The 14,997-nt window shown below is 36.7% G+C and overlaps 2 protein-coding genes across 10 annotated transcripts in view; one reads left to right on the forward strand and one right to left on the reverse strand.

Annotated features, from left to right (window-relative positions):
- The window catches only part of LOC131935375 (putative tRNA N6-adenosine threonylcarbamoyltransferase), a 325,139-nt gene that overhangs the window by 47,998 nt on the left and 262,144 nt on the right, over positions 1-14,997 (reverse strand). The gene's annotated exons all lie outside the window — the stretch shown is intronic.
- Positions 1-14,997, forward strand: part of LOC131935367 (uncharacterized) — a 45,459-nt gene that overhangs the window by 2,040 nt on the left and 28,422 nt on the right. For 8 of the 9 annotated variants that reach the window (XM_059291731.1, XM_059291733.1, XM_059291732.1 and 5 more), the window contains exon 1: positions 7,328-7,649. The exons of the other annotated variant lie outside the window; for it this stretch is intronic. In XM_059291731.1, coding sequence (XP_059147714.1) covers positions 7,611-7,649 — 39 coding nt within the window. In that variant the 5' untranslated portion in view covers positions 7,328-7,610. Of the gene's footprint in view, positions 1-7,327; positions 7,650-14,997 lie in introns of those variants that run through there. 9 annotated transcript variants of the gene reach the window in all.

Here is a 14,997-nt window from a genome sequence, read left to right on the forward strand (position 1 = left end):
AAAAGTCATCTCTAAAGCGGCTGGAATTAAATTCGTCCTTGCACTTCTCGATTATCTATTATTAAGAGATTAAAATTTTTAAAATCTTTATCCAATAAAGGCTGAAAATACAGTACAGAAATAAGATTGAAAACGTGTTTCTGGTCATATCTTCATTGTTAAACGCTGTAAGTCAGTGTGGGTTAGTGCTGTAGGGGTCAGACGTCGCTTTACACTTACACCACACGGTCAACAGCTGGAGACTTTACCGCCAGTCAGCAGGGTTTCTTTCAGGCATCTTTTAAGGGGGTACAGACCCCACCTTCCCATCCAAAGCACGCCTTAACCCCCCCCCCCCTCCCCCACCGCCTGCGAAAAAAAAATAATTTACATAAAAATTAGAGTACGCTACCCCGAAAGTGTAAAGTGCCTCCATAATTTCAAGGCTGACCACTCCAAAATAAATGAATTCGCTGCAATCATTGACCTAGAACGTAGAACACAGGACAGTGTAGATTTTGCGGTTTATTTTACCTACGTAAATTAGCACTGTCTTAAAAAGGGCGCTACAGAACTGAAAGTGATACTTGTGTGGAAGGACTATGATTTTAATATATACGTCCTGTCTGTCACATAATGCATTATAACTTATAGTGCTTATGATTTTTAAAACGTGTAAATTATGCCATATCTCTGAGTTTTTTGAAAGGTTAATTGAAAAGTAGTCAATAGTATAGGCATTTTTAAACCAACATCTTACCGAAGTCCAGCCTGGCGGAGTGTATTTATAAACCTTAGTTCATCAGTAGCAGTTGGTAGTTAAAATAATGAAAATGATATAAAATTTGAAGTGGTTTTCTATATACACAGAGGTAGAGAAACTAGTAGCTGCCGTTACTGAACGGGATCCAAGACATATGATAGCAAAATGTCAAAAAAAATTCTTGGAAGAGTTGCTAAAATGGCCAAAATTATTGAGGAAGGGGGGGGGGGAGCAAATACAGTCCATGCAAGTGTTTTCCTTTATATAAAATAGGCGTGTGAAAATAATGTTTTCTGTTCTCTATGATATACATACGCGGGTTCTTGTTTTAGATGCTTTACCAATGGTGTTTCCACTGTAACTTTCATGATTACACCGTGGAAATGGGCAATGCTTTAGATAATGCTTTTTTTAAAGCGTAATCTTTGAAGTCTCATTACAATATTAATTCTGCAGCAAGCTAATTACTGAGTTGATTAGGGGCTAGCATAAAACAAAGAAATCGAACATATTTTGTCGTACGTTAAGTTCAATTGTCGGTCTGTGTTTTGTGCATCTGAAGGTCGCGTGGGTTTATTTTCTATCTTTTTCTTCTCTGCTTTGTTTTTATTAGCTAGCTCGGGAAAAGAGAAATGACTAGCTTTGAGTACACAATATGAGTGCCAATAGATAATCATTTACTCTTTTTTTACATATTAATATTTAGCAAACTGAGCCAATAGGGAGGAATAGTGAACTCTGCATGTAACAACGCCTCTAATTAGAGTAACCCTTTTAATTAACCACCGGCTAATTTTACCTTCTTCTCCAAACCTGATGGGGATCAGTTTGAGATGAGCCTAACTTAAGCAACAAGGAGCAGTAAGCGCTGTTAATGATGATTTGAACTGCTCCACCTAGATGGGGCAAATATTTAGCTTACCTTTAGTCTCTCCCCCCCCCCCACCCACACACACCACACATCCCAGGTACAATGGCTTCCTATGTTTTGTTTTGTTATGGTCGTATTACTACTGAGTTGAAATAAGTTGTGTAAGATTCCTTATAAGCTTCTATTTCAGACAAATTATACCTAATACACTTAAATAATAACCTTTTCGATTCCTGCATACAGAATTTTTTTTTAGCAATTTGGTATAGGTTTAATATGAAAGTAGGTGTTCAATAAAAATGTTTTCTATCGCAGGGGTATGTTATAATGTAGATTTACACGTCAGCTTACACGTGTGTATAAATAAATTTAACTATGTGAGAAATGAATCCTCAGCAGGGATATCATTTGGTCACTTATTAAAGTATAAGTTTTAGAAGCACCGTTAATTTTTTTCACTAGTCATTTATTTATTTTTTCTTGAAGCGAGGCAGGGGAAAGCCCCCACCCATCTCACCAAAAAAGAAGCCAATTTTTGTTTTTTAATTTGGCTGCTCTGCTCTCAGTATTAGCAATTGGCACAGGCTAAACTATTATTTTTTTTGGCTTCGTTTATGTTGGCAAAACATCATTGGTTATAGTTTATTACAATGTTTTATCGTAGATAGCAACTACAGTATGGTATTTGTTTCATTTGTTATTGGCCCATTTTATACCCCCAACCCCTTCTGGAAAGGCTAATATTATAATTGCTTACATTTAGAATGAATACTTTTTTTGAGTGAACCGTAATCTGGGTAGTTTGATGTCTTAGTAGGTCTAGGCACTTGTTTCGTAGGTCTAGGTACTTGTTTCGTAGGTCTAGGCACTTGTTTCGTAGGTCTAGGCACTTGTTTCGTAGGTCTAGGCACTTGTTTCGTAGGTCTAGGCACTTGTTTCGTAGGTCTAGGCACGTGTTTCGTAGGTCTAGGCACTTGTTTCGTAGGTTTAGGCACTTGTTTCGTTGGTCTAGGTACTTGTTTCGTAGGTCTAGGCACTTATTTAGTACGTCTAGGCACTTATTTCGTAGGTCTAGGCACTTGTTTCGTAGGTCTAGGCACTTGTTTCGTAGGTCTAGGCACTTATTTCGTAGGTCTAGGCACTTATTTCGTAGGTCTAGGCACTTGTTTCATATGTCTAGGCACTTGTTTCGTAGGTCTAGGCACTTTTTTCGTATGTCTAGGCACTTGTTTCGTATGTCTAGGCACTTGTTTCGTAGGTCTAGGCACTTGTTTCGTAGGTCTAGGCACTTGTTTCGTAGGTCTAGGCACTTGTTTCGTAGGTCTAGACACTTGTTTCGTAGGTCTAGACACTTGATTCGTAGGTCTAGGCACTTGTTTCCTAGGTCTAGGCACTTGTTTCCTAGGTCTAGGCACTTGTTTGGATTCCCAGTTGGCGACCGTGACTGATACTCCAGATGTTGTTATAGCAATAACTACTGTGATGGATGTATTTAAGCGGGGCGAATACAGTGCCTACTGTGCCTAATAGACAAGTCGGCCCTGACCCTAATGATGGGTATTGGGTGGGGTGGGGTTGATATAAATTGAGGGGGTGGGGGGATGTTGTGGGAGGGGGGTGCAGCTAACTAAGACAAAGTTGCTTATAAAAACTAATCTCTCTAAATCAGTTATTGGTAGTTGTATTCATCCCACTTTTACGAAACAAAACTCATCCATAATTTAAGGTAAAATTAGTTTCGTATAAACCTCTTGTTTCCATGGTGAACTGCCAGTAAATCCACCCCCAGCCCTCCACCCCAACGTAATCATCGCGCTAAGTCAGCATCTTACAAGGTGAAAGCCTTGCCAGCAACAAGTTGATGGCTTGCACATCTAAGAATAGACCATCAACATCAGCAGGTAATGCTGGAGTCATTCGTCTTGCATCCCTCGCGAAATCAACGCAAAATGGCGGGGGCGCTGGCACGTTTTTCTCTCGTCTCTAAAAACTATGGAGAATAAAGTGATTGTTTCAAAATCATTTCGCGTTTATCTCTGTTTAAAAGATATTACGTATATAAAAGATTTGGTGATATAAATCGAGTAAACAATTTAAATTTGGTGTGTGATAATGTCGTAGACATGGTGGGTGGGGTCTTAACTAGTTTAAAACTCATAACATTGTTTGGCTCGCGTTAACTTTTTTGTTGGAAACAACATTCATTGAAACTGCGAATAGATTGCCAAAAAGTTATCGGTTGAAGTACAAGCTTTTTTATTTGAACTCACTGAACTTAGCTCCCATGTACTACCAGTAGTATTAGTCTTATACAATAGAAAACATCTGGTGAGAGAAGTTAACCAGGATTTATGACAACAAAATCGTGCCACGTTCAAACATTCAGTGCTGAGCTTGTGTTTTAGTCAGCCACTAACATACGGATCTGACAGACACGTGACACATTGAACCAATCATAAGCTTTTTCCAATGTAAAGGTGCCCTCTAGTAATAACACACTTTTGTTAAGTATGACGTGAGCATAGCTAACGGCTCAAAAACAGAGTTTCTTCCAGGCATAGCCCCCCCCCCCCGAAGAAAGTCCCCCCCCCCCTTCCCCCCGGAGAAAAAAGTCTGGAAGAAACACTGCTCAAAAATATTTGTTTACAAAATATTTTTCTTATTAATGACCCTAAATTTTATAGACTTTAAAATTGTACAGACAAAACATATCATTTGATCTCGGTCAATATTTATAGAGCTCAAGATTAGCAAATTTCTAACCAATCAAACAATGTAAACATTAAAATATGTTCGTGATAGAGGCTTAGTGGTAGGCTAGTGCAACATGTCAACGCTCCTCCCCCACAACCTTAAGTTCAAAGCCCCCACCCCACACTCAGGTGTAAGTCCAGTATCACCCCTCCCCAATCCTTATTATTTTTTCTCACATTTAACTTTATCCGTAAAATACCAGTTAGCCTTAAATTTGACACAGAAACTAGGTAATTTGGTGGATTTTAATCCAGAACTGATGAAATACTTTTCATGCCAGTGATCATAAACAAATGGAAAAACCACGAGCTAAACACATGTCTGAATGTGAACATGAATTACGTCTGATTTCCCAACATCTGCTCAGAGTTTATGAGTTTATGTCAACAAGAAAAGGCTTGCAGGTAAAAATGTATTGACGCGGCAGGATTGGACCGCTTCACCTGGTACAGTCGCTCACCTACATACGGCAGTATCAGAGAACAACAGACACCAAAAGGTCTGGACGGGACATGGCGTACACCCTCGACATTTAAAGCTTGGCACCAGACTCAGTATAGGGGGGGGGGGGGGTGTAAATCACTTTAGGGAACTGGTATAGGGGAGTTAAGTCACTCAAGGGAGATAATCGTACTAGTCAATTGACAACCATCCTATGGTGCTTGTACTAGCACTGGGGAGATAACTTCTACTTGATTGTAGGTAATACGAGATGATAGTTAACGTAATCAGCAACTAACACAAAACTTAAAGCAAACCTGAACTAAACACAGAGAAATTAGTATGGTTAATATATACATTGAAAAAACAAACATACAAAGATAGGTATGTAAATTTCAAGAAAAATTGATATGCATCTGTTTTGCATTAATTATAGTGAGCTCACCAGAACACCTTTAAAGTTTCCCTTGACTAAAAGAAAATTATATTGGCCACATATGGGACTAATTTGGCTTTCATTTTTGTGTCAACCTAAATCATATAACATCACACTTTGGGCGTTGGAAGTAGCACATAAAATGTTATACACGAAGTACTGCGTGGTAGAATAAAATAGCTCATACAGTTTTATGTTTGGTGGGCGGCTTGTTAGATGAACTAACACTTTATGTCACTGTATGCTAGCGACTCTAAATGGTGTTGAATTCATGGAAGTGTAAGGCCCCTTAAGTCAAATTATTCACGTGAGCTCATGGCTCCAACAATCTAATTTACCCGACTCACGGCTCATAAGTTAGTCGTGTGTGTGATTGCACGATGTGCAGGTGCAACCTTTATTGTTTTATCTGATCATGTTCGTCCAAAATTACACTCGACACATATCTGATCAAGTAACTGGTATCAGCTCTTTTGGGAATCATCTCATTAAGAAGTGCAAATGTCATTTCTAGACAGGCTTTGATAAGGTATTGCCGTATCTCAAACGGCATCCTATTGCAGCTTTTTCGTAGATATACAGGTATAAAGGTTGGCTAGGGAACGGTGTTTACCTTAAGGAAATTTGGTTATCAAACATGTTACCATAGATACCGTATCACGTGGGCGTATCACCATAGATACGGCATCACATGGGCGTATCATAAATCATCGGAGTTGCAAGCTTTAGGGTGCAACCAGAAGTTCGGGGTTCTGTACCGCAGGTTCAATGTGTTGCATTTAGATTTGATGCGTTGTACCACAGATTCGATGTCTTGTACCAAAGGTTCGATGCGTTGTACCAAAGGTTCGATGCCTTGTACCACAGAATCGATGCTTTGTACCGATGGTTCGATGGCTTGTACCAAAGGTTCGATGCGTTGTACCAAAGGTTCGATGCCTTGTACCACAGAATCGATGCTTTGTACCGATGGTTCGATGGCTTGTACCAAAGGTTCTATGGCTTGTATTGATTATACGTCCAGATAAGTAACATATACAGATCTAGGGTCAACTTTTTGTCCTCTCTCATCCTGGCTGTGTTTCTCAGCTTGTTGGCACATGTGTACACTACGCACACTCTGTGACATTATGTTTGATGTTGTTTTTACTATATGTTGGTACTACATCATGGTGTGTGAATGATGGTGAGTGAATGATGATGTGTGAATGATGATGTGTGAATGATGATGTGTAAATGATGGTGAATGAATGATGATTTTTGAATGATTATGCGTAAATGATGATGTGTGAATGATAATGTGTGAATGATCATGCGCAAATGATGATGTGTATGCTGGTGTGTGAACGATGATGTTTGAATGATGGTGTGTGAATGATGGTGTGTGAACGATGATGTGTGAATGATGGTCTGTGAATGATAATATGAGAATGATGACGCGTGCATTTGGACTGGATTCATCTGTTTTAACTGTCACAGCAGTCACCTGTTTTACCTGTTAGCCTCTGGTAATCTCGATACAAAATTGTACTTCAGTTATCTAGCTTCAAACTTTGGCTGTAGTCTTCTTATACATGAAACAAAAGAGATTTTTAAAACACTAGGACTTCTAGTAACAGAGTAGCCTTTAAGTGAATGTGAAAAATTCTCTTTTCGGACCTGATTATTCAGTGTTGATAACTGATAGAGTTCATCGGTTTCTTGACCACGGCATATGAAGGGACGTTGTGGTCAGTACTAGATGCGACATCTAGACTTTCGGGTTTGCATTCGAGCACTCTTTGTCCAGACCACGGCGACCCATCCAATTAAGGTCAATTAAAAACAACAACACTAATTAAAACTTAGGTTGACAGCCTTAGAGTTGGTCAATCAAATAACAACAAACTAGAACTCTTCTTCACTAAAGTTATTTACTTTGACTACCTGTACTTTCGTTTTAACAAGTTCGTTTTTCCCTAGAATCCAGCTTTTTATTTCTCTTTATATTTACATTATCTTTTGATGTTACCTTTCTGCGCGATTCCTATAATCTTTTAGTGCGCGCGCAGCTGGGCAACGCCCAGATTTCAACAGGGAATATTCTAGTCAGGTTGAATCTGGAGTGTCTGGAAGAAAGACTAAACTCTTGACAACTTAAACCTCATTTAACCGCTTTTTATTTTACTTGCGGATTGTTTCTTGGATGTGCGTGGTCTGTTCTAACCAGCGTAGTAATTTGGTTAAATCGTGGCACCGCTGAAATTGAAAAGGTGTTGTGATAAGGCTGTCCGCTACATTCGGATTATTTCGCTGAGGTTTTCACTCCTGGTAGAGACTGAAGGTGCTGGGTTGTGGTTTCGTTTATTGCCATACATACGGTAGACATGAGTCGGTATTATGAGCCTGTCATATGGCACCAAATGGTGAGTTATTCATGTAGTATATAGGCATATAGGCCGATGTAAATAGTTGCATGTATATATATATATATATATATATATATATATATATATATATATATATATATATATATATATATATATATATATATATATATATATATGAACTATATATATATATATGAACTATATATATATATATATATATATATATATATATATATATATATATATATATATATATATATATACATATATACATATATATATATATAAATGGGCCCACCTTGCTAGTCCAGGTGTCTAACACCTGTTATTGTCAAGTTATCTGATCAAATTTTAATTACTTGTTTTTTAAAAAATACAAACTTCTAATGAATATTAAGAAATCAGAGTGCGCCTTATTAACATGTTATATTTATTTTCGTATTGGGCAGTCTTGTAGATCTCCATTAAAATCCACACCATTGTAAAACAACCTATTCTGCTATGCTGTAAAACATGACGTGTCTATACCCATATGTGAATGATTGACTGACAGTAACAACACATCTCTATGCACATTTCCGCATTCACACACACACACACACACATACACACACACATATATATATATATATATATATACATATATATATATATATATATATATATATATATATATATATATATATATATATATATATATATATTTATTTATTTATTTATTTATTTATTTATTTATTTATTTATTTATTTATTTATTTATATGTATGTATATATATAATATCTATATATGAATTTGTATAACTTTGTCATTATAAGATGTTTTTTTTAACTCGGTAACCTAAACCTTGTAGTGTTGTTAAATGCTGAAACCCTCAGAGAAATACATTATAATCATTTCATCAAGTGGTTGAAATTTCCCAGTTATATGAATTGGTTTGTGGTGCTCTTTAAAAACTCCGGATCCTTGGAAAAGAAAACCCCAGATGTTTTAAGCGTATCATTTGATACTTTTACTGTACCGTTTGTTGTGAACTGTTTACATCAGCTAGACCCACCAACTTCAATCTGAGCTTTATTGTGATACTCTCCAATGCCATGCAATATATTTGTAACGTTTACGCTAGTTTTAAACCGTTTTTGAACAGTTCTACATCATTCAACACCACTAGAATAACCCGTTTATCATGGTGACTATTAAAAATTGATAATTAGTAACCCCGCCCCCCCCCCCCCACCATTATCCTTCTTTCGTTGGGTCATAGCTGTCAACTGACGCCCTTATGTATATAAGTCTAAGATACACAAACAGGTTGGGATACAACCCCCTCCCTCCCCTACCATCCTTTCCCTTAGCTGAGCCACTTCTGTGAAGATTCATGATTTCCTACAGCAGCTTTAAGTGCCAAGAAATTACATCAGCTTCTAAAAAAAAGGATTAGAATGATTAGTCTAATCTTAATAGGTTGGCATCTGAAAAAAGCAATTTAAGCTGAATTTTTGTAAGATGATTAAGGTAAAAGGATAAATGTTACATTTAAATTATTGTGTTTTTAAAAGTTAACGTATCTTATTCTGCCTGTAGGCCTTCCACTTGAAATGCAACGGGGTAAATAAGTGAAAGCAGCAGATTTAAATTCTAGTAGAGTTGGTTTCTACGTCAAAAATTTATCTGGCCGTTGTTTTTCATTTTTAGTAGAGTTGGTTTTTACGTGAAAAATTTATCTGGCCGTTGTTTTTCATTTCTATCGTTGGCTTAAACATCAGGCAGCAGATCCCCTCATAAAAAAAATCAACAAGGCTCTGTACTCAAATCATTAGCAAAGAAAATATAAAGAAAACAGGATAAACTTGTAACGTTGCCAAGTTTGAAACCAAAGACAACACCTCTATGGAACCCACCTGACACAGGTGAGGTGTGCCGACCAGGTAGTGAGTGAGCACTAACTGGGACAGCCGTGTGCCAAAACCCTAAGGCTGATGGAATGTGTGAGCACGCGCATTCTCCGTCAGCACATATCAATGCTATGTGCTCACGAGCAAAACAGCAGGCTTTCCATTTTACTCACCACTTCCTACGTCGTCTGTTTATTTTAGCGGTTTCAAATGTTTTCATAGTGCACAAGTACAGAAAAAAAATTGTGGGGCTCCGAAAAAATACGTTTATTTTGCTAGATGAATTTGTTTACTTGCGATTTGTACAAGATTAGCCCATGAACTCTTAGAATACTGTATTTGTCAGATAGTTAGATGTTTTTTTATTAACTTAAATGTTAATCAAGAAATAAACATTTATCTTGTCAACGGATCGGGCATATATATATATATATATATATATATATATATATATATATATATATATATATATATATATATATATATATATATATATATATGTATCTATAGAGGCCTAAATCACGAAGAATCTACTGGTGGTATTTTGTTATATTGGGTACTGTGGTGGTATAGATGTTAGGTAACTGCCTTTGATTCCCCGTACACCTATTTTTATAAGTTCTTGTCAATCCAAATTGTAGGATGATTAAATGGAATTAATAAGCTAACACATGAATTTTCCCTTTTAACACAAAAGTAGTTTTTCTTTATATAATACGTTATGTTGTGTTTTGTATGTATGTGAAGGGGTCGGTGGGATGAGGGTTGCTATATAATAAGACGGGGTGGTTGCTTTTAAAATATTACATTATATTATAGGGAATAAACGTTGGTCTAAATGTTACATTTTTTTATGGCATAATCGCTAATCATAATAATTGCTAATCGCAGATGTGATGTATCATGCACATATTTTACAACTAAAATAAGACATTTGTAAAACCATCGTCTCCTAACACCTATTACAGTTATTATTTCCATTGATCACCACTCATTTTATTTTACATATTTACCTACGCACAATCGTCAAACAATCTCATACAATAAACTCAAACAATAAAAATATTAAAATGTTCAAAGTAAATTATGACAATCATCTTTTTAAGTTCAGAGGTATCGTGTACATCTTTGTTGTCAAGGGTAAAAAGTAAAAACAATATCTAAGCACGTTATTTCAGCTGATTCCCCTAACCATTTCTTCCATTTGAAGTAATACTTACATGCACGATCACTAGCATTGATATTGATATCTTTTTGTCTACTATTTGAAGTCGGTCCCCTATCTTAAATGAGTTAACTGTCTTCGGTTTCTTTAATATCTTAAGGAAAGAAACTGTATACAAAAGCCAGTTTGGAGATTTCTGAATTAGTAAACAATTTACTTAGAGATCCTCATATTGTTGGGAGATCAGTCTCAAGCCCACAATAATTTTTTTTTACCGGGTGTTAATTAAAATACTACATCGTTTTCATTAATGATTTACTGTCATAATGATAAGCCAGAACAATTATTAAAGAAAATAAACACACGCTTTAAGGATATTTACCAAAACAAAACAATACCAACAATCATAATAATGCAGCCTATACTATGAAAAACATAAACAAAACATAATTAAAATAAACGTTTTTGCCTTATACATTAGGTGTGTCATGCAACACGCGAGAGAGTAAGCCAGCTTTGGTTTTTTGTTCTAGGTTTACTTAAGCTTAGATCTTCTCCCGATTAATTAGTTGAGCTACGTTTCTTTTTACATAGGATATGGCACAGTTGTAAGACAATCTTTCTTTTCTTGACACCTACCATTTGGCTGTGGTCCAAACAATTTTTTTATAACTGACACGGGAATACCGAAGTGGGGTGGCCACAATGAAACTGTTAAAGAAAATATTGACATCCAGCATGGCGTATGGTCATGTGTCGACTTTAGTTAATAAATCACTAGTTAAATAAATAAGTACATTAAATTAAGGCTTGTTTTTATACTTTAATATCTCAAAACTTACAGCTTTTATGTGTTTATACCTCATGTAATATCTCAAGACTTACAACTATTGTATGTTTATACCTCATGTAATACCTCAAGACATACAGCTATTGTATGTTTATACCTCATGTAATACCTCAAGACATGCAACTATTGTATGTTTACACCTCATGTAATACCTCAAGACTTGCAAATATTGTATGTTTATACCTCACATAATATCGAAAGACTTGCAACTATTGTATGTTTATACCTCATGTAATATCTCAAGACTTACAACTATTGTATGTTTATACCTCATGTAATACCTCAAGACTTGCAAATATTGTATGTTTATACCTCACATAATATCGAAAGACTTGCAACTATTGTATGTTTATACCTCATGTAATATCTCAAGACTTACAACTATTGTATGTTTATACCTCATGTAATACCTCAAGACTTGCAAATATTGTATGTTTATACCTCACATAATATCGAAAGACTTGCAACTATTGTATGTTTATACCTCATGTAATATCTCAAGACTTACAACTATTGTATGTTTATACCTCATGTAATACCTCAAGACATGCAACTATTGTATGTTTATACCTCATATAATATCGAAAGACTTGCTACTATTGTATGTTTATACCTCACGTAATACCTTAAGACTTGCAACTATTGTATGTTTACACCTCATGTAATACCTCAAGACTTGCAACTATTGTATGTTTATACCTCATGTAATACCTCAACATCTCCAACAACCATCTGTAAGTCTACATGTCTATTACCTCAATACTTCCACACATCATGTGTACCTACCTATGACTGGTACCTAGTTTTCAACCAACCTTTTGTTACGACCTTCCAACATCCGTCTTACCTAATTACCTCCCCTCAGCATTTTTTTTTTGCTGCAATGTATACGTGATACAATACATAAACCTGGATTCACTCCCCCCCTCCCTCCCATCCACTCTTAGTTTCTAGACCTTCATGCGTTAGGTATTAGTCTTTGTTTTCATAAATTTGTATTTAAAAACATGTAAAACAACAATAATTAAGAAGTAAAAACAACAACAACAACATAAATAAAAAAATATTCAAAGTTCTAAAAACGATTTTTATGCTGAATAACTTCATTAGGATCCAATTAAAAAATGGTTTCTTCCACTAGATGAAAACTGTTGATAGCTAAGAAGTTAGTTGCGTTTTACCCACGTAAATTTCACTATTGTTAATCACATAATTATTGGCCTTAGGCCATGATGGGAGTAACTAGAGGTATGGCTATTTATAGAGATTTCTTCGTTTTTCAACTTTTAAAAGTAATTTTCTATGTTCTGTTCTTGGGCTATTTTGAGAAAACTTTGGGCGAATTAAATTAATTTTTAGCATGCACACCCAAATACACGGCTGGGCTAGGAACTAGGATCTAGTTATGTGCACAGGTACACCATCCCCCCCCCCCCCCCCCCAACACGGGCCTTAACATGCTCACAACATGCATGTTTGCAGGTAAGACAAGTGAGGGCAACTTTTGGGGTAGGGGTGGGTGGTAATGACAGGTAGATCATTCTTGACCCGATACCCCAGTCAGTGAGAGAGGGATGGGTATACTTGTGTAGGGTTGATACAGTACTCTGTGTGCACCTTGGGTGATGGGGGAGGGGTAGGGATGGGTAGACTTGTGTTAGGTTAATACAGTACTCTGTCTGCACCTTGGGTGATGGGGGAGGGGTAGGGATGGGTAGACTTGTGTAAGGTTGATACAGTACTCTGTGTGCACCATGGGTGGTGGGGGAGGGGGAGGGATGGGTAGACTTGTGCAAGGTTGATACAACACTCTGTGTGCACCATGGGTGGTGGGGGAGGGGGAGGGATGGGTAGACTTGTGTAAGGTTGATACAGTACTCTGTGTGCACCATGGGTGGTGGGGGAGGGGGAGGGATGGGTAGACTTGTGTAAGGTTGATACAGTACTCTGTGTGCACCATGGGTGGTGGGGGAGGGATGGGTAGACTTGTGTAAGGTTGATACAGTACTCTGTGTGCACCATGGGTGGTGGGGGAGGGGGAGGGATGGGTATTGTGTAAGATTGATACAGTACTCTGTGTGCACCATGGGTGGTGGGGGAGGGATGGGTAGATTTGTGTAAGGTTGATACAGTACTCTGTGTGCACCTTGGGTGATGGGGGAGGGGGATGGGCGATTTAGAAATAATGGGGGGGGGGTCATTGGGAGATTTGGGTAGTGGGGAGGAAGATACCACGAAGGATAAAACAAAATGGCGTTGTTTACTTGATGTTGTGAAGGGTTTAAAAAAGAGAGGCTTTTTTAGCTGGTATTGTCATGCCATAGGTCTGTTAAGTTCTGCTGGGAAGAAAAAAAAAACCTTAAGATAAACAAAGTCAGTTTAAACAGCAGTATCATCTTTTGTTTATCCGTATAAACGAAGTAGTGTCTGGTCTTTCCGTCTGGACATTGTAACCCTAGGTTACATTAAACATGGGTTTAGGGCTTGATGAGTCCTCATTTGAAGGTAGAGGATAGCAATTATAATCATCAGCTTTGATGAAAATAAAAAATTACCTAGTTGTACTTTATAGAAAATTTGTATCTGATTTAGGGGGAGAGGGGTGTTGGTGGTGCTAATTATTGAATTCGTGTTTTCATCATTTTAATTATAACGAACTGATTGCATTGCTGCAAGAAGCTATTCTACATTCCAAATAGATCTATTTATACCATCTGATTCTCGATTAATCTCACACAAGAACATCCAATGTTTGGGATGCGAGTCTAACAAATAAAACTCCGTACAGCCACAGCTATTTTGAGCTGAAGTTGAATCACCTGCACGACAGACTTGTGACGTAAGCAAATTAAACTCAGCAATGTGTAGATGAGTAGACCTAGGATCGTGTTTAAAAAGAATAAGGAACTAGTTAACATTTTTAAAAAAATTACACAAACAATCATTTTATTTAAATTAGAATTACAATATTCATGTTAAAATTAAATTAGAACATTTGATATTGTTGAACCTATGCTGTTAGCTAGTTTTATCCCTTATTCAGCCTCTGAGAAAATTTTATTTCGTTTCTTAACCTAAATTAAAGTATTTAAGAAAAACAAACTTGTTTTTCCTTACATCAAATCGTTACTCACAAAGAATTCGCGTAGGCGTTTAACTCTGCAGACTCAAGTGCAGGCTAAGCAAAACAGATCCCGTTCTCATTACAGAATCCCGACCTATCATGGCCTAGATGCTGTAATAAATACATATATTACATCTTTTTAACAAGTTATTTGACGAAAACGGATTTATAATTATGGAACAGGTACTAGTAGGAAGTTGTTAACTTGCATGATAAAAGTCCTCATGTTAACGTCTTGTACATACAAACCATGGCCAACATTTTTTTCCTGATTTTTGGTTTAGATCAATCTAAAAATAAATCAAACAATGCTTACACCAGTAGTCAATGTTTAAGAGTACAAAAGTATTAT

This window comes from Physella acuta, unplaced genomic scaffold (genome assembly GCF_028476545.2).
Source record: "Physella acuta isolate Inbredline_101_S28 unplaced genomic scaffold, ASM2847654v3 ptg000144l, whole genome shotgun sequence".
NCBI classification, from domain to species: Eukaryota; Metazoa; Mollusca; class Gastropoda; family Physidae; genus Physella; species Physella acuta.